The sequence below is a fragment of the Peromyscus maniculatus genome, chromosome 6 (assembly GCF_049852395.1).
Source record: "Peromyscus maniculatus bairdii isolate BWxNUB_F1_BW_parent chromosome 6, HU_Pman_BW_mat_3.1, whole genome shotgun sequence".
Classification (NCBI taxonomy): Eukaryota; Metazoa; Chordata; class Mammalia; order Rodentia; family Cricetidae; genus Peromyscus; species Peromyscus maniculatus.
This window is the reverse complement of record NC_134857.1, coordinates 111,773,418-111,793,853: the sequence shown is the minus strand read 5'-3', so window position 1 is coordinate 111,793,853 and position 20,436 is coordinate 111,773,418. Positions and strand designations below refer to the sequence as shown.

Sequence of the window (20,436 nt, the reverse complement as noted above, 5' to 3'; positions counted from 1 at the left end):
TACCCCACCCCACATATCACCAACACCTAGAGCAATATACTTGTTTGAATTTAAGGGTTAATTACCTACAAACCGTCAGCATATACCTATTTAATAACCCATCTTTCAGTAGCTATGAGTAATTATTTTGTATTTAAAATATTATGTTTTTTTTCTTTCACTTAGCCTTTGGGGGTGTTTTGTTTTGTTTGTTCTAATTTTTATGGAGATTTAGAACATGCATCCTTTTTATAATTGTCTTCCAGGACAGAAGACAGGAACATTAATAATTTTCAAAGTTTACAGGCAAAATTCTATTAAAGTTATTTAAATTTATAAATCAAACCAAAGCTCCAGTATGGTGAAAACAACCTTTTCCACTTTTACAAAAACGAGAAACAAAGTAGCCTTCCCATTTAACCTAACAAGGCAAAAACATCTTATATCTAAATGGAAAAAAGTAATTCTGACTGTAAGGCTGAACCTCCAGAGAATCAGAGGCCTTTGTTCCCTCCTCCTTCAGATTTTCAGTGAGTGCTTTGCAGGACACACAGAAGCTGGTAGGGTACAGACAGATTAAGCCAGATTTAAAGAAAAACCCTGGGAAAAAGTAGGTGTTCAACCAATGTTAGTTTCGTACAGCTTCTAGACGACAGACAACATCTACTTCTTCTCAGATATCTGATGATACTGACACTAGCTGGGAGGGTGTTGCTAAAAATATACAGGATTTTTCTAGTGAAACCACATTTAGTGCCAGGCTGCTTTATGCATGGATAAACAATTACTATGGTTTGCATTTATTCTATTTGATTTGTGTGTGCTTGAGTCACAAGCAGCTGTCCGTGGTTTTGTTCCGACCCCTTTCATGTATCTTAGCTGCAGACTATCACTCCTTCAGAACCCTGCATTCAAGCCCACTGTGGTGATTACTATTGGCATTTTGCTAAACCTGATAGCATGGATTTGAAATCAATCATCTGTTCACTGCTTTGGCCATGCACTTTCTTAAGATATTTTAAACAGCTCCTTCAATTTCCAGAATTCCCTCCTCCCACCATCAAAGCATCCTCTCCATCCAGTCCTTGGCTTTCCCAGAAGTGAAATACGTTTTTTCAAATAGAATAATTGGTGTGGTTGAGCCACACTATTCTTTTTTCATGTCCTCAACGAACCACTGCTGTATTTTTTTGTCCTTCATATTGTAAGCTCTAGGCCATCAAATATAGTTGTTCTTTTGTACTGAAAGCTTGTATTTTCTAACAAGAAAAATCACAGTACACTCTCCGGTGCAATTTGTAATCAATTAGTGGGTGACCTGTACCCTAAGACCTGCACATCAGCCCCTCATGCTTTTTAACAACCAACAGACCCTAAAATTCAGCTACAATGCCCTGCAGCTGCTGTGGCTAGGACCCCCTTGGAAATGTCACTTCAAGAGGATTTTTCTTGTTTAAATCTATTTTCTTTTAAAAATTGTCGGAGAATATACCTGTGGAGCAAATAGACAAGCAAGAAAGTCTACAAGGATTTCCAAAGTATTTTGGAAGCATTGTGTTAGTTAAGCAATTTCAAAGACATTTTTACAGAGTTAAGAATTCCAGATTTCCTCTGAAATTATAATATGTTTACATTTAAAAAAAAAAACCAAAACCTTCTTACAGACATTGTTTTCTTTCATTGGTGCATGTGTTTTAACTAACAAGTTACACGTGAAGTACCCTGTGTCACCAGATTGGACTCCAGGGAGTTATACTGGGTGTGACTTCTTCCTGCCTCTTTCAGGGAGAGTGGGCTTGGGGTGGGGAACATATTTCTAGCCTACACTGGAACATGGTGATTCTCTCAGAAATGGAGAGCATCTTATAAAATTTCTTCCCAGGTTTTTTAATGGAGACCAGTTTACAGGATAATACTAGAGATCTTCTTTTTCCAGTTTCAGATTTTATAAAGCCAAATGAGGCTTTCCGTGTTAAACTGGCATTGAGAGGATTACAGTCACAATACTGCCTTGACTCGAAATGACCTGGGGAACTTTTTGGAATTGTTTTTGGAAATAGACATCATTGAGTATGGGCATTGAGTTTATGAAAACAAAAAGCCACTATAAGCCAGGTATTTTGAATGTGATATACTAATCAATATGCATGACATTGGTTATAGGGCCCAGAAGAAATAAACATGTGAGTTTCTTCTGAAGTCAGTTTCAGAACAAAAGTCTACATTCTAACGTCATGAGAAAGAAATTCCATAGTAGCTAATTTGGAAAAATATATGTGAATGTACTTTTTAAAATCTATGACAAAGTTTAAAATATCTCTTTCTATCAAATTGCTTTCTTACTATATTTCAGCCCACATTCTGCTCCTGCACTTCCCAGTGGTGAGATCTTGGGTCCTTTGCTGCCGCCATTGCCTCCATCAACCCACACTGAGGTCCCCACAGACTTCACACTCCATCTTTGTTATTTCTTCTCATACTTCTAATTCCTTGTAAACTGCCTCCTCCCACTAAAGTTTCTTTGGTATTTTGTAAATTATCAAATTAGAATCAGACTTTCTTGGGGAACAGCAAAACATTTACAAAGAGGAAAACAGTTGAACTTTAACTCCTGATAAAATGTTTGGGAAATGAAAGGCAGAGCTCACTTCTTTATTTATCACTGTAGTATTAGGGACAATCAGATCTTTGCTGGCTGTTTGTAGTGACAGTCTTGTTCCTACAGGTCATTCTCACTGTCTATTGATGCTTCTGCAGCATAGTCTGTCAAAAATGATTAAAATGGCTTCATTGCATTTTATATTAATCAGTAAAGTTTTTTCACAGTGGTTAAAATCCAGATTTGTGTCATTCATGTGTAACAGAAGGGATAATGGACTTAGTTTTAGATAATTGAAGTGAGATAGGTAACTAAGAGAGTCAGATTAAGTATTCATCCCTAGAAAGCTTGATGAAAACTTATTAAATTTTCTAGGCCCATTTCTATACTACGTGAAACTGGGAACCTCTGTCAACCTCAATATTTCAATGGATTCCTCAAGAATGCTACATTGGTTTCATTGCTACATATACAAATGACCCAGTATAACATATGTGTCTAATAAATGCTGGTTAACTGAAATCACAGTGTCTAAGTCTCTAAGACACTTAAAAAGAAAGCAATTACCAAGCTGATTGATTTACCTAAAGAATTGATTACATTTGAATTTTCAGGTGTATCAATGAAAAGATCTTTAACTTGTTTCTCTGGCCTCTGATATATATGAGGTGGCACAGTATAATAATAAACCATACAGACTCAAGGAGGACTATTTGACATTATTTTGTTTAATTTTTTGCAGTGCTGTGGATTGATCCCAGAACCCTGTGCATTTAAGACAAGTACTCAAACACTGAACTGCATTCTCAGCCATAAGACTGCTTGGCTTACACTCCAGTTCCGCCACTCATGTACTATATAATTTGAGGGCCTAAGTGGGGGAAGTAATATAACCATATGAAATACTAAGGTTAGCTTTTATGCTTTAGAAATGGTCAGATGATGGAGAATAAGCTAATCAGATTTTAACTTTAGAAAACTCACTCAGAGATAGTGTGGAAGACATCTTGCAGAAGTATAAAACATTGATAATCCTTTCTGGAGAATGAGACTGATGTCCTGTGAATCTAGACAGCAACTAGATGACAACTAAGCAGCAAAAACAACCAGCAGTAAGATAGGGGAATTAAAGGAGAGTCGCCTTGGTGGAGGATAAACAACAGAATCCCTAGCATGTTTCTAGATTGAATTAGTTGGATATTGACAATAACAAAATTTGTAAGGAGTATAATAAGCAAAGTAAGTTTTGAAGAAATAAATAATATTTAGTTTTGAATATACTTGATTTAAGTCATCTATCAACTGTCCAAACATATATAACTCCTAAGAAAATAAATGCATAGATCTGTGCCTGAAAATCTAAACTTGTAACCAAATAGCCTAGATTACTTTCCTGTACTTTTGCCAGTGTAGAGTCTCATTTTATGGTTTTTTCAGTAGATTGTAATCATTTTATTTTCTTTATTTTATTGAAGAATGATCATGTTTATAAAAGCCATTACATGTTCTCATTTAACGAGGAAACCAGAAGTCATAAATTGTGCTCACAGTAACCTGAATTAAGACTGTTTACTTATTTTGGAGAACAATTTTACCTTACAAAAGCCCCCTGAAAAGGCATGGAAGAAACTTAAATGCATGTTGCTAAGTCTAAAAAGGAATGAGCAGTGTGCTACATGATTCCACCTGACTAAGATTCTGGAAAGCACAAAGTTATCACTAGTTGGCAGGGGACAGGGAAGAGTGAGAAACGCAATGACTTGGAGAGGGCAGAGGCTAAAGGTCTATTGTCACGTTACTTTACGGCTCCATTTTCCTATAATACTGAAATTGTTCTGAATGTGAGGTCTGTTAAATTAATAATTTTTAAAGAATCATATCAATTTTCTGAAAATAAATTTAACCCCAATATTTGTGTGTGTGTGTCTCCATTATATTTATGACTCTGAGATTCCTGCTCATGTAACATGGATAAAGAGTCACTATGGAATTGAGGAGGATATTACTCAACAGAGTAATACATTTTCAACAGCTTTGAAAAAGAGCCTCTCCCCAGTACACCCACTTTTCTTCTGTCCTGGTCGATGTTGCTTCCCATTAATGAAGTTCAGCTTTACAAGGAGTCATTTCCCTGAAATTTATGCATTCTAAACCTGACATCTGTTATGGGTCCAAAATACAGCACTCAAGGAACACATCTTAGGTATGACGGTAAGAAAGCAGGCTGCTCTTGAAAGTCACAGACAGAGTTGTAGTGGCGGCCAGGGAAGCTGCTTGTGGGAAACAAGCATGCGAACAAATAAGTGTTTATCAGAACTGTGAATGTATTACCATGATACTGATATTTTAAAAGAAAATTTAAGAAAACCCAAACCCATAGGTCATAATAAAAATAATTTAAAACCTGAAAATACTTTCCACTTTCATTTTCTTATACCTATACCTGTTTTTCCAGAAAAAAAAAAAAGTGTTAATCATCAATGTGGAAACTATAGTCATGATTTCAGAATCATAATTTACTTAGGCTGATTGTCTAACTTGGAATTAACATTCATAAATTTAAGATGAGAAGGTCATAAGTTTCTCTTTAAAGCAGCTTTTAATGATGTTAACTGCAAAGAGGTAACACTTCCTGGTTTACAAAGACAGAACAGAAAACTACTGAAGATGCAATGATAAAAAAGCATTGGGTGTGAACTGATTTCCTTAAGATCCAACACATATGGGTAATTCTGACTATACTATACATGTGTCTGTCTTCTTTCTGATTCACCTGCTGTGCTAGGTAGAAAGTGTAACCATCTTCAATAGCAAATTCTGAAAAGCTGTAGGATAGTGCAGATGACCTGTACATAGAAATAGGATGCTAATAGAGGGTTTACAGATGCCTGCCAGAAATCTTGAAATAGCAAAGGCCTATAACTATTACTCACATCTACTGGTAGTGAGAGAGAAAGACATTAAATATATCTGCAAGTGAAGAGATCCAACATATCTGGGCCCAGGGCTGGCTGAGTTATAAGAGAATGGAAGAAGTTTAAGAGATGGATGCTTCTCTTCACAAGACTTTCTAATACTACCATGGTGAATTCTGAATGTCTTCAGTAAATGATGCTGGCTGCCAAGAATAGTGCCTGAGGCCTCTGCTGAGCACAACTAATAGTTCATTGGCTCAGTGTTATTCAAACAATAGGTTTTAATCACTAATTCAAGAAGTGATAACCAGCATTTGTAAAAGAGGTGGATGAGGGGGGCAGAGGAGGAAGAAGAGAAGGAATTGATGATAAAATGGGACAGAAAAAAAATGAAAGAAATGAAATTTTTAAATGTGCTTCATTGCCAATTATAATTGAATTTATACTTGAAACATTTTGAGGGATTGTGACAGTAGAAGGTCATACTGGATCACACTGTAAAATACATTTCTGACTCAGGAAGAAGTTTTAAAGCCATTGGCCCCTATCCTGGTGAGGCTTGGACCAAAGTCAATTAATTTGCATCGTCTGTAGCATCCATCCCAGCTTCCTTTGTGATGCCCGCCATTGAAGTGCGGATCAGCAGATCAGCAGATCAGCCAGGCTTCTTGCTAATCACATTATGAAGTGTCAGGCCTGAGAAAGAAGTGAGGACAACACAATCCGAGCCATTTCCCTTCATTAATTTTGTTTAAAAGCTATGGGTACAGTTGTCACCACGACACTGTAATCTTTGATAACACATTTGAATATGCACAAGCTTGCAACCATTGAAAGATCTATGCATAATTTATCGCCCACCAGTTTTTTTTAAATCAACTCAAGAGGATGAATTTAATTTTTACACAGAGCTCAGATGGCACAGAGTTCACTGAAAACATGGCTTTTACTTATTTGAAAGGTTTGTATTAGAGTCGGAGGACCCAAGATCTAGTGAGAATTCCTTTGCCGTGGGTACCATCTGTACACCATTGATCTCAACCTCACTCCCTCAAATATAAGAGGATGAAGTAAAACTCAATGATTGCCCATGTGCCACTCGGGTATTCATTTAATCTCTTGTATGAGATCTTGCAGCATTTAAATTTGTAGATGATGAAATTTATTTTGATTTTTTTCTATAAATACATCCATCTTAACAATGGTTAAACACACAACAGTGACTTTATTTGGTTATCAAATATTCAGCATTTTTTAAGAGTCAGTCCATTTGAAAAAAAGTTGAGTCTTCACACTGAAAATAACAACTGATCTTATAGGATACAGCAAAAAAATAATAGTCATTCTTTACTATCTCATTCAAGCTATACAGAAAAATAATCTGTTATACACAATATTTTTGGATATTTTATGATGTGGAACACTTTATAGCAATAAATCATTGCTCTGTGTGCATTCTAATCAAACAAACGCCATATGCAACACAGGACAAGGTTAAAAATCATGTAAGTCCCAAGATTTCAAAACAAGAGAGATTTTAAAAAGACAAAAACGAAGCACCTGTCCAGATAGGCACCCCCTCGCTCTTTCATCACCAGGACAGAGACAGTTACACAAAGGTGGGTGCTTGGTGGCCTAAGTGCTGGCAATTTGATGTTAGGAGCAAAAGCTTTGCATTTTGTTACTGAGGGTTCATTTGTTGTTGCTGTCATTTCTGATGTGGTTTCCAAACTTGGGTGGAAGGGGGGTTATCCTCTTAAAGGCAGAAATCTGCATAAGTAGCAAATGATTCTAAAAAGGGAAGGTCCTGTCTTTCAATGAGTGAAAGCAGGAGAGAAACAAACATAAAGAGACTGTGAGAAGTGCCCATGTTTACAGGTAGATGGCTACAGTTGGCAATCAATAGAGGAAATAGAGAAAACAGAAATAGCACAATATTAGAGATAGAGAGAAAACTTAAGCATAAGGAATTAACAGCAGACCCTAGAATACAAAGATAATTGTTGGGGAGACAAGGACTTTAGGTTTCAATAGACCACCACCAATGCAGGTCAAGCCTCACTTAAAGGGTGTGCAAGAGAACACCACCGTTTGCAGATGACCACAGTTGCAGGTGCTTTGAAACTGAAATTTTCCTCTATGCTCCCATTTGGATGAAGGCTTATATGTCATCCTTGACCAGATAGAAACACTATCAGCTGATACTATGGTTTGTAAGAGCCCTGTTAAAAGAAATTTATTTATTTATTACACCCTTCTGTGAGTTGGATTTATTTCTCAACATTATTAAAAATTCTTCTAATTTGTATGAATTATGAAAACATCATTCAAGGTGGAAATGTCAAAGCTAGAGGAGATGGTGTAAAAATAATACACCTCCAGTTTATGGATCCTTCTCATAAAGACAGCAGATATGCAAAGACAAACATCAGTTCTCTGAATTCTGAGCACAATATGTGGGTCCAGACATTCAAAAGCAATTGAGTCTTACACTTCAGGGACTGTCTTAGCTTTAAACAGCATCAGATTAATGTTGTTGGAGAAGACTCTACGAATATGCTCAATTATTTTGATTCCTGTGGTTAAGTAACTAATATTGCCTTGGGTATTAAAACCCCAACTTATTATGATTGTATCCTTGAAGTCTGAGCTATTCTTGCTTCCATATTCATTCCATAATTTTGCCAGTTAACCAGTAATAAGCTAGCTTCCCTTCTATGACAGTGATGTAGTCACACTTAATGCCAGCATTCAATGAGAAAAATGTGACAATATTTAAGTTGCTTAGTTAATCTTTCTTGTGGTTCTCAGCCTCATATGAGTTTGATTCTTCCCTCCATGCACACCACATAGTTTAGTCACTTTTCCTGTACTTGCTAAGGAAGATTAAACAGACTCTTCTTTGGAACATGGATACTTGATTGTACCTGTTTCTGTACAGCCTGAAGTAATGACATCAGCATCCTAAGATGTTTTTATACATGTTAGGCTGCATGATTCTCATTCTTATCCATTCACGTTAATTAGTATTATTATTATCTAGCTGTTGTTATCATGATGCTGTTATCATGCTGATTATACATATATAAAAAGAGCTAGAGACATTAAATGACACTTTCCAAAATATTCAGCTAGGCAGTAGTAAGCTGCCACTCAAAACCAGTTAGGAAACTGTAGAGCCATCTGATACTCTAGCAGGAGGCTAGGAGAAAGAAACCCAAGGAAAAAGCAAAAGCAATAAAAAGTCTAAATACAGATCATCCCTCCATGTACCATGAAAGTAAGGGATGCCCTAGAAGAAACACCATGGAGGAGGCCTGGTCTCATGGAAATGTTTATGTTCTGAAACATGTGTCGAAGGACATGTGCTATTGGCATGAGAAAATAAAATCTACTCAAGAACATCCCATGCTGCTGATGGCACTACTGTAATTAGGTGGGAAAGGGGTGGTTGTGTATTTTGTGTGTGTGTGTGTGTGTGTGTGTGTGTGTGTGTGTGTCTGTGTCTGTGTCTGTGTCTGTGTAGCTGTGTGTGGCTGTGTATGGCTGTGGCTGTGGGTGTTTGAGTGTTTGGACACACATGAATTTTCCTTACTCATAAAATCTGAGAGGTAAGTAGAGGCAGAGATAAAATATACTGCTGTGTTGTCTGCCTTTATAGTCACAAGCTTTGGACTACTTAGAGTAGCAGTTGGCAGCCACGGATGGCTTGTTTTCACTGTGTGTTGTAACACAGCTGTGGGTAAACCCACATCACTACCCAATATAAGAGACACTAGAAAAAATGGCTATGTAGTCTTCTTAAATACAGAATAAGAATAAGCTTATCATACTAATATCAGAGGCTGGTGATTAAATATACTAGCTCAAAAATCAAACATTCTAGGCCCAGGAATTTTGCTTTCTGCACTAACCACTTTATAAACTATACAAATTGGATAATCTCTAGCTCTAGCTATTGTTTACATTTGTGTGTGTGTGTGTGTGTGTGTGTGTGTGTGTGTGTGTGTGTGTCCTGTGTGCAGGTACTTAAAGAGGCCAGAAGAGGGCATTAGATCCCCTGGAAGTGTTCCTAAGGCAAATGTGAGCCACTTGACTTGGGTTTTAGAAACTAAACTCTGGTCTCTGAAGATCACCAAGCACTCTTAAATGCTGAACCATCTCTCCATCTAGCCCCATGTTTTCTCCATGTATCTTCATCATTTTGAAAAGTAAGAATATTAATGTTAGCTTTGGACTTTCTAGAAGATCAAAAGAGTTAATGCAACTAGGGGTTTGGAGTCATGTCTGACACAAAATAGATGGTCAATCAATAGTACCTCTTAGTAAAATTTAATATGTGCTCTAAGTATTTGCAAGCTGTTTAAGAAATTAATACATTTGATGATAACTAATTCTTCTTGTCTCCAGGAGAAAGAACATATGCTTTATCTTATCCACATTATAAATCATAATATTGAAAGTTGATATCTCTTTCCCTCATTGTGAGGCTTTGATTCATCTTATTCACTCATTGATTTTTTTAAATTTTTGTTTTGTACAGGATAGGGCCATTTAATGGGTAATTGTGAGATACTTGAATTTAAATTATTATGTGTACCAAATTATAATATATTAACAAATAAATTAAATTAGATGCTGCTAAAGGTTTGAAAGAAGTAACGTACATTGGTTCTGTTACTTTGTTATATAAACAAGTTAGCTAGCAATCTCTTAAAATTTTACTATTTCCATGTAGTCTTATTGACTTGATTTCTGCAATTCTAATTTGTAGTCCAAAGCTGAATCAAAACTAATTTTAAGTTCTCACAAAAATAATCTGCCATATAGATTCAGTGGTTGTGGAACAATGTTATTATAGTTTAAACTAGTTACTTAATTAACAGTACAATAATTTTGGTATCAGATTGAAATCACTAATCTTAAAGATCTCTCTGATTCAATTTACCATTAACCAGAAAATAATTCACGGCATAAACACTCCAGAATGATTCTGACCAGATATTGGTGTTGTCTGCGACCTTCTTATTATTGAATCAGAACCAAAGTAGGCAGTGACCCAAAATTGTCATCATGAAACACTCATTGAAAAGCCATTATTTTAAATATTTGGATGGTGACATTTTATCCTGTGGACAGATGTTCCTATTTTAAAAAAAAGGAAAAAAACTTCCCAAATTTTATATCAACTGACCTCTTTGTTTGAAAGAATGGTTTGGATTTGTTTTAGTAAAACCAACAACAAGGGAAAATAAGATGTTCTGTTCCAATTTCTATGCCTAGACGATAGAAAAAGAAGAAAATATTGATAACTTACCCGAAACATTAATACTAAATTTCATTATGCATTCTATATTAAATCTTCCTATGCAACCTTAAAATGTAATGCCAGAGAATGCAAAAACAAATCCATTAATTATTACTAATTTCAGTCTGTCTTGATTTTCTGATTTTAGGGTAGGGTCGAGAAAGAGAGAAAAAAGAACACCAAGTTGGGTGGGTAGGGAAGTGAAGAGAGTCTGGGAGGAATTGGAGAAAATGGAAGAATATGATTAAAATATATGAAAAAATAATAAAACTTACTAAGAGACTCATGCAGACAATTTGTGACATGAATCTTACTAATTATCAGATAAATAACAGGAGGTGGGTTTATCTCTTTTTATAGATGAATACAAGCAACTAGAGGTATAATGAAGCAAATCAACTTTAATATGTTTTCAGGGAGTCACCGGAAGAAGTAAGACTGTAATTCACATTGACATTATTTTTATATTAAGGAATAACTACCCGTGAGAGGGATGACTTTAAAGGGTAAATCTAATAATTATTATAAATCTCTTCTAAAACTCCACAGATGACTTTAACACACATTTTAATCGATTGCATGCTTAAAAGGAGTGGACACAAACATTCTCCTGAAATGGAATACACCGTTACTGTTATGACATCACTAACTTTAACCATAGATTTGAAACAGTCGGGAAAGGAGGGAAGAGGGCAGAAATCTGTATCTGACGGAATAATAAAAAAGTCTACACTCAGTCAGAGTCACAGCTGGAGTGAATTTAAGTCACCTTGTCCTCTTGTTCACTCTTGTCTAGCACAAAAATAAAATGATGGATGCTTATACTTAGATTACCATTGAAATCTTCTCCTGCTAGTCATGGTGACATTCCCAACTGTGTAGGACTTACCATGAAAGTGATGGAATATAAATGTAGATTCTTTCAAAATATTTTAAATTATTTTTGAAAACTTGACTACAAAATGACATACTTGAATTGTGATATCCAACAAGTGTTAGCAGGTTATTTATTTCTTAGCAGGGAGAAGGTGGGCTAGGGTTAAAATAAATCTTGGATGATTTCAGAGAGCGAGGTGAGCCGCTACAAAGAAAAGACGGTGTAGTTTATTTTAGTGGGTGCTCTCGTGATTCTTCACATGTGCAAATAGGTACCGCATTTTTATTAAAGAAAATGAAATCTACCAATATTAGTGATCTCTAACCAAGTCTCCCAAGTTCTAAGTTCAGTGAATTTCAATAATTCTTTACTAAAAACATAATTTCTTCCAAGCAACTGCCCTTCAAGTATCCAAGTTCTATTCAAAAGTCATAGAATTGGGATTACATTGAACTAGCTGAAGATTCTTTTTAAATATGTAAAAACAATGCTCTTCAAGTTCTTAAATATAACCCTTTGTCACTGATCAATCTACCTATCGCTGTTAGAAATATTTGAAATTGTATAGCTTGCATTCAAGTTAAATACATCTACTAAGAAGACCAAATAAGATGTAACAGAAATGCTTAGAAACACAAACCTAGAAGATTTTTCATTCATGCACAAAACACTGTGAAATGTAAAGGATACAATGATTGTTTAATTGTGTTGGTATATTTTTAAGTTCATTTCAAAGGTGGCCCATATTGTTCAATATGGAAAATGGGAGAGGAGCTATCGGGCAATAGCATAAAAATGTATTTATTTCCATGATTTTGAAGGTAGTATTTAAAATTACTTCTGGTTCCAAACATGTGAAATACTCCCCCTAGGAACTGAAATACATAGACATATGTATCAGTTGTGGAACTTGATTTATCCTGTACACGTATACGGCAAGCACTATTTTTTAAAACCCATTCACAGTGTCAGAAGAGAAAGTTAAGTTAAAAATTCAGAATAAATCATGAAAATCACCTGTCCTAGTTAACTTGCACCAACCACCTACATGGTACTGCCCTCAATTTTCCTTGTTGGTTCCCACCATAAGCCTCCATGGTGTCTTGGAAAGAAAGCTGAAGTGTTTCTTTGTCAGTTCCCACCATCAGCGAAACTAGGGCCCTACAACACCTCTGGTCAGCAATGTGTTTTTTTCCCTCTGTGGTCTTTCTTTCTGAAAATGCAAGGGTGTGTTTTCTAGGAGTAATTTACAACCCACCCACAATTCCTACAGAAGAGAAAGAATCTATAAATTAAGAACGCTTCTCTTCCATGAAATTGGGCTGACCCGATTCTGGGAAACCCTGGAACTTCCTCAGTCCTATTTTCACTTTTGCGGATTAACGAAAATTATTACATTTCTTTAAAAAAAAATCATTCTGCAATGGCAATACAATTTACATTTTAACTCATTTTAGCCCCCTATTCTGAACTTTTAAAATAGATAGTTGTTAAATTTCAGTTTACTAAAAAGAAGATCAAAGACTAAGATTCTAATCTCCTGATTGGAGTGGGGTTTTATTCTAGAAAAGTCGCCCCTGTATCTTAAAGACGGATATTTCAATGTCGCCAGTCCCCACTAAAGGCGATGGACAGAACTGAACTTCGTAGGCCTTGGGTGGTAATATGTAAACAGTTGTTTTCAGCAATTGACACTTTGCTTTCAGTCTTCTCAACTGAACTTTGTTATCATGGCAAGCAAAAATTTCTGGGCACCGACATCGCTGTTCTAGAGATTCTCCCTCGTCCCTGCCTTTAAAAAAAAAAAAGCAACATCATTTCTCTTGGGTTGATTTTCTAATTTATATCCTATTTGTGAAATTATGAATACCAAGACTTTTGGAGACTACATATTCAGTGGAATAAAGAAGATAGAATAATAAATGTTAAAATAATTCACTTCTCTTCTTCAAAGAAGAATCACTTCTCTTTTGATGCGAATACGTGCTTTAGACCAAACCACAAGTGAGAAGACAGAATAGATATGATAAGTCCTCCTGGATATCGACTCTCCTCCTGCCACATACCCTGACATTTTGTTTTGCTTACTCTTAATTCCAGCTGGTTAGACTTTTTCACAAAACTACTCTCATATTTTAAGAATCTCTTAAATATAGTTAAGAACCTAAAACGAAATATATTTTATATGCTAAGCTCTGAAGGGCATATCAGTAATTCAACTTATTTGGAAAATAAATAATTAGATATTCAATTTAAGGAGTTGAAGTGTGGTTGCAAACTCTTTAAAAAACATAGTTAAGAAGGTCTTTGAGAAACAGAAAAGATAAACCATAGCAAAATGTTAGCAAAACATAAAGGGTAAGTTAGACTCAGAGATACGTTCTTTAAGTCCTGTCTGTAAGGCACAACAGGTGATTTGACAGAGGAACATCAGGAATTGGGGCCCAAAGTTATGTCAGAAGTAAAGGTACATTGTAGACTCTCCGGATATGCACTGGCTAGAAGAGAGAGCAGCTATGTCCTTCTGTTCTTGGGAGAGCCAAAACTCTCTCAAACTAAGATGGAGTGAGAAGTGAGCACTCTGCAGTAGATTATCTGTAAATGTCCTCTCAGCAAGGACCCCAGCTCATGATGGCCCCAGTTGGTGATGAGCTTCCAAAGAGAATGTTAGGTTAATTGCTGTTAAAAATGTTGGGGTATATGCCATTGAAAAAGAAATAGAGAAGTGGCTATGTTGCTGTACTTGTGTGTCAGAGAGATAGGATGTGCAAAGATTGTGTGTGTATGTACTCATGTACATATATGTATAGTTATTTTTTTTTTTTACTCTCCGTAAATTCTTCTAAAGTCCTGAGTTTGAAGACTTTGCAGTCTTTGAGAGAGGAGTTGAAACCAAACACACACACACACACACACACACACACACACACACACACACACACACACACACACACACACACACACACACGCCAGGCATTGCAGACCATGAGAGGGCAGTAGGGGGCCAAGTTCAGGCCTGAGTGAGAGTTCCCTGGCTGTCCAGCCTTAGCTGCCAGTCTTCTCCCTGCCTCCTGGGCTGCGGGCTGCCACAGCTGCTGACAGCGCGCTGAAAGCGGGTGCAGCCTCAACTCTGAGGAACCAGAAAAACCCGCATCTGCTGAGCTTGGAACTCCCCCTGTGGTTGACACTTGTGCGAGGTGCTTGTGCTGCTTGGCAAACTGGCTTTCGATTTTGGCTTCCCACAAAAGGAGCGGAAGGTGGAGCTGTGGTGGTTCCCAGTGCCCACAGAGCCCCCTCCCCTGGCCACGGCGGCGCACTGACCGCACTTGGTGCCCAGTGCGCAGGCTTGCTTAGCTCTGGGTGTGTGTAACCCTTCACAAATGACTCTCAGTCCATCTGCCTGTGCGACAGACACCGAGACACCCGTGGCAAGTTCCCTCTCTACGAATCAGTTTTGGTACCCCTGCTGTGTTGCAGGCACCTAAGAGGCTGTCACTGTCCCTTAGTTATTTGCTTCCTCACAGTTGATTTATGCGCAGTTCTGCTTGCGTGAAAAATGAGAGTATATTGGAGATCTTGCTTGCCAGTGCAAAGAATTTGGCAGAGAGAGAACGCGAAAGAAAGCAAGTCCCCTTCTAGGCAGTGTGAAATGTGTTGGGCGCCTGGGTTTCATATTCTCACTGCACTGTTCATCCCGCGCTGTCACTTACACCCGTTGTGAGTTTTGGGCGCACACAAACATTTCATTTGAAGCTGGGGAAGCAACAGGCCCTATTTTCCAGAGTTGTGAGGATTAAACCAGTGAACACCCAAAGCGCTTAGAATCAAGTCTAGCGGGCACATCTCAGTTGCTGTGCCAGCTGCTGCTCACATCCATTGCACCCGCTTCTTAGATGGAAGGACCATTCTGGCCACTTTGCCAAAGAAACGCACTAGATCTTGTAAAGTACCCATGTCTCAACGCAAATCTACCCCGTTCCCTCTATAGACAAATATCCCAGAGAGCAGCAAATCTCCCAGGTCGGGGTGCCCATGCAGACCCAGCTTCATGAACCCCCTCCCAAGTAGCCAGAAGCGCCACACCTGGCTAAGGTAAGGCTTTGATTCTTTCAGGGCGCAAAGGCGAACTGCAGGCGCAAAAGCTCTGGTCCCTACCTCTCCTGGCTGAAAGTGTGTTTGAGGGGGTTTCCTACCTGCCCCAGGCTTTTGCCCTTCTTACTGCCGCCGAACGCCAGTCCTTGGTTCATGCCCGCAGATCGATTGGCAGCCTGAGCAGGAGTCTCCCCTCCCAGAGAGGACTTGATGGAGTTGAGTTTGGCCCGCGAGCTGCCTATCTGTGAGCTCTCCACCATCAGCACCGCGGCCAGTAGGAGTAGGCATCGGGATGAATCCTTGCCCCGCATCAACGCGGCCATCTCCGGGTGAGGGGTTCCCGTGGTGGGGTGGAGCCCCGAGATGTGAATGCCAGGAGAGGGAGGACGCCGACACTCAACCCCTCAGGTGGGGCGCGTGGGCTCCTCACAGACACTGTTCCCCCAGCCCTTCTTGGACCAGGCGCCCAGGACTTTTAGAACTCAGTCTCGAGCCTCCAGCGGGGAGCAAACGCGACCCTAGAGAGACCCGCTCCTCTGGCGGGCAGGAAGTTCTGCAGTCCCTGGAAGCAATCAAAGGCCAGGCGCCTTCTCGCCAAGGAGGCGTGACCCAAGGTGCTAGGAGACCCAGCCCTGCAGATCGCACGACGGGCGTCCCTCTGAGTTCTTACACCTCTGAGCTCTCGCCCGATTTTCCGCGGTTGAATCCTTCTTCTTAGCCGCTCACGAAGCTGGGTTCTCCCCAACTTCTTTCCCTTCGGCCTCGGTTGCTGTTCCTTCCTTTCCTGTGCTTTAGCTCTCAACCTTTGCACCTCTCAAGTCCCTCTTTTCCAAGTCAGCACGCTTTATAACTGGTGATCAAGAGTCACCCGTCCCCTGACCGGACTCCGGAGACCTGAGGCTAGCCGAGGTCCCTGAACGCACACTCCCACTGGTGCGGTGAAGAATTGTCCCTTGGTTCACACCAAACACTGCCAGCGATGCAGTGATGCGCTGCGCAGAGGGCCAGTGCTCTCTCTCTCTCTGCTCTCCCCCGCCCTCTTCTCTTTTTATAGCTTCCACAGTGGGTTTTTCCTCCGCCCCCAATTCAAGAGTGACAAAGAGTGAAAACGTTTCTCTCACTCCCCCCCCCCCGCACCACGCTCCCACCTCCCCTTCCCCCAGTAGGCGCTCTTTCTGAGACTGTCCCCCCTTTTTCCCCACCTTTCCTACCCTCCCACCCTTCCTTCACCCTGCAACTGAAAACTTGGGGTTCGCCTCCAGAGCCACGTGTGGGGAGCTCTTCGTGGCTGATCACAGCTCTGGGAGTAATCGGGAGTTTGGAAACGGGCGAAAATGAAGAGGAAAAGTTGTCCCCGTTTGTGATGACTGCCACCAACCACCGTTTCTTAATTCTCCCACCCAGCTCCAGCCTCCAACTAGGAGCTCTGGAAAAGCCCTGGAGAATATCTGTAAGTTAACTTAGTGGATTGTTTGCAGCCTAGTTTGACTTTAGCCTGTTGCCTCTCGGTTAATGTGCTGTGTGAGGCTGACCGCTGTAGGTGTACCATGCGGGTGCACATCGGATCCTGGGGGCGCGGCGGGGGGTGGGGGGTGCTGTAGAAACCGAGACCAGAGAACTGAGGAAAGGGAAGGATAAGGGACTATTCTTTCCCATTTGAAGTGCTGGCATCTCTTTGGTTTCCTCATCCCCTGCCCGTTCCCAAACACATATTACACATTTGTCTATCCACGGAGTGGGAGGAAGGGGATAATATTCCTACGTGTGCGACCTCACCGCTTGATGAGGTACCTTTATGATGCCAAAGCGATCTCTTTGCAAAGAGGAAATCCCAGGCAGGAATAAAAAGCCTAATGGGGAACCCGGTGAGTGACTAAATAGGCCGGAAGCTTCTGGTACTGCCTCCTGCGCTGCGCCCTCCCTCTCATTCCTTGGATAGCCTTTTGGGTCAGTCCTTGAGGCTGGGAGTTCTGTACTTTTCTAAAAAAGCCACGGACAGCGCAGGGAGCTACCCGGACGCGCCTACCGGCTTGCAGCACTTGGGGGCGCCAGCCGCAGCCATCAGCCGGGCTCACAAACACTGCAGGAGACAAGCATTGCCAGCAAGCTCTGGGTTTGGAGGAGTTCCGAGCAAAGGTCTTTACTTGTTTCATTAGACAGAGTTCCCTCGTGCAATCACTAACAGTGTCCTTGAGCCACAACTTGGAGTCAGACAGGGGTGGCCTTCTGTGAGGAGCAGATTCCAGCAGCACACTCTGGAATTTTTGGATTTAACTCTCTTCTGTCACACCTAATTCTGGCATATATCAGTCTGTCCAGGAGCCGAATTTAACATGTCGCTAAGGGGAAGGTTAGCGACTCCAGTATTTTCCACCAAACATGCTAAGACCTGAGGTGTGCATTCAGAACTGGGGTGTCCCGGGCAGAGGCAAATATGCACTTTGCTTCCCTGATCTGTGAATCAGCCTGTCCTGAAACTTTCCATGAATACGGGGTGGTGGCCATGATTTTTTTTTTTTTTAATATACAACCAAACAGGAAATAAAGCATGTCTTATCTTTGGATGCTTATTGCCTTGTAGTAAAATTTATTTGTTTGTTTGTTTGTTTTTGAGGCCATGTTCTGGTTATATTGCTCAAGCTGACTCCAATCTAGTAATCCCCCTGCCTCCTCCTCCTCCCCCTCCAAAGTACTGAGATTACAGAAAACTGCCATGATTTCATCAGGTCTTCTAGTTAATGGTTGCTTCTCTTTTTTAAAATACATAAGAATAACATGCATAACTCTTGAAGAAACGATGCCAGTGAAAACCAGTGGCCATACATATTTAAGACAGTCAAAGATGGTGGTTATCAAGGGCTAGGAGAAAGGAAGGGTCAGGAGTTAGTGTATCAAGAGGCACAAAGTCTTTATATATCAAGATAAATAAACTCTGGATATTTGCTAAATCACATAGCATCTAGCGTAAACAGCAATTAAATGAACATCTAACATTGTCTAAAGGGAAGATCTCTTGGTGAATGGCCTTACTACAATAAACAACACACATGAGCGTATAATTTTTGGCAGCAAAACTTGTGTGTGCATGTGTGAGCCCAAGAATGAATTTGTATGTCTTTAAGGATAAGCAAGTCTTTACTGGAAGACAGACAGAAGAATGGTCTGTATGTTGTGAATAAGCTCTTAGTCTTTACAAATGGATAGTATTTTTTGTTTTTGTTTTGATTTGATTTGCCAATCAGGAAACTGTAGCTAGAAGTTTCTCAGGTCCCGTGGCCTGCTTATAAAATAATCACCCAGAAGCTTATATTAATTAAAACTACTCAGTCATTAGTTCAGACTTATTGCTGACTAGCTCTTACACTTAAACTCAGCCCATTTCTGTTAATCTATATGTGGCCATATGTTCTGTGGCTTTACTTGTGTGCCATTACATGCTGCTCCCTGGATAGCAGGCTGGTGTCTCCTAACTCAGCCTTCCTCTCCCAGAATTCTTCTCTGCTTATCCCACCTATACTTCCTGCCTAGCTACTGGCCAATCAGCATTTTATTTATCAACCATTCATAGCATACAGAGCAACATCACCCATCAGGAAACATTACAAAAATGCAAGAAATTAAGTTACAAATGTATTGATTCAGATATTTGAAAGAACATTTTATTATTTTTTACAACTTTTACTTGTTATCAGTGCATGTATAAGGGGTGTCCATGTGTCATGGCATCTATGGAGGTCAGAGGAGAGCTTGATGGAGTTAGGTCAGTCTTTCTATCTTTGCATGGCCTCCTGGAATCAAATTCCAGTCGTAAGACTCACACGAAAGGTTCTTTTATTAGCTGAGCCACCTCTGACAAATATTTTAGAGCAAAAGAAGAAAAACAATGTATTTAAATATATATGCAACATATCGCCATATGTTCATTTGAAAAGAAATAGAATTTGACCCTAGTTGAAGAAAAAATCAAGTTAATAAAGAAAAATAGGAAGAATAATTGCCTGTTTTTTGTCACTTCACACTTTATATCCAATCAAAATTATATAATACACACACACAGACTCTCTCTCTCTCTCTCTCTCTCTCTCTCTCTCTCTCTCTTTCACACACACACACACACACACACACACACACACACACACACACACACACACATCTCCATATGCACTCTGTTCAAAAAATTAATGTCCATCACAGTGTACTTACTGAATAAATCCCTCTGATCTGAGGACCATGATAGTGAATCTATCTAGAAGTCAACACAACACAAATAAACTCCAGGAACAGACAAAAGTACAGTTAAACTCAAGATTCACATGGTCATATCAGGCATGGCAGTGGCACAAGGACCCAAGAGATAGAGGCAGGTGATTGTTGTGAGTTCAAGGCCAGCCAGATCTACATAGTGAGTTCCAGGCCAGCCAAAAATACACAGTGAGACTCAGCCAATAAATAAATAAATAAATAAATAAATAAATAAATAAATAAATAAATAAAAAGAAAAGTTCACATAAAAATTTCTTTTGCAAATATTCTCCTACATTAAATGAAATCAAATATATGGGAATAAAACACTTAAATACAAACAACCACACCTTAGACTAAAAAGGAAGCAAAAACTGATTTCATCGGTGACTGAAATGCTGTGTATATGATTATTTGGCATACA

General features: G+C 39.3%; 1 protein-coding gene across 1 annotated transcript in view; it reads right to left on the bottom strand.

Moving 5' to 3' along the window:
* Dkk2 (dickkopf Wnt signaling pathway inhibitor 2) overlaps positions 1–16,794 on the bottom strand; it is a 96,832-nt gene extending 80,038 nt beyond the window's left edge. The window contains exon 1 of the mRNA XM_006970367.4: positions 15,872–16,794. Within this exon, the coding sequence (XP_006970429.1) occupies positions 15,872–16,093 (222 nt within the window). The 5' untranslated portion in view covers positions 16,094–16,794. The remainder of the gene's footprint in view (positions 1–15,871) is intronic.
* Between the last annotated feature and the right edge of the window lie 3,642 nt (positions 16,795–20,436).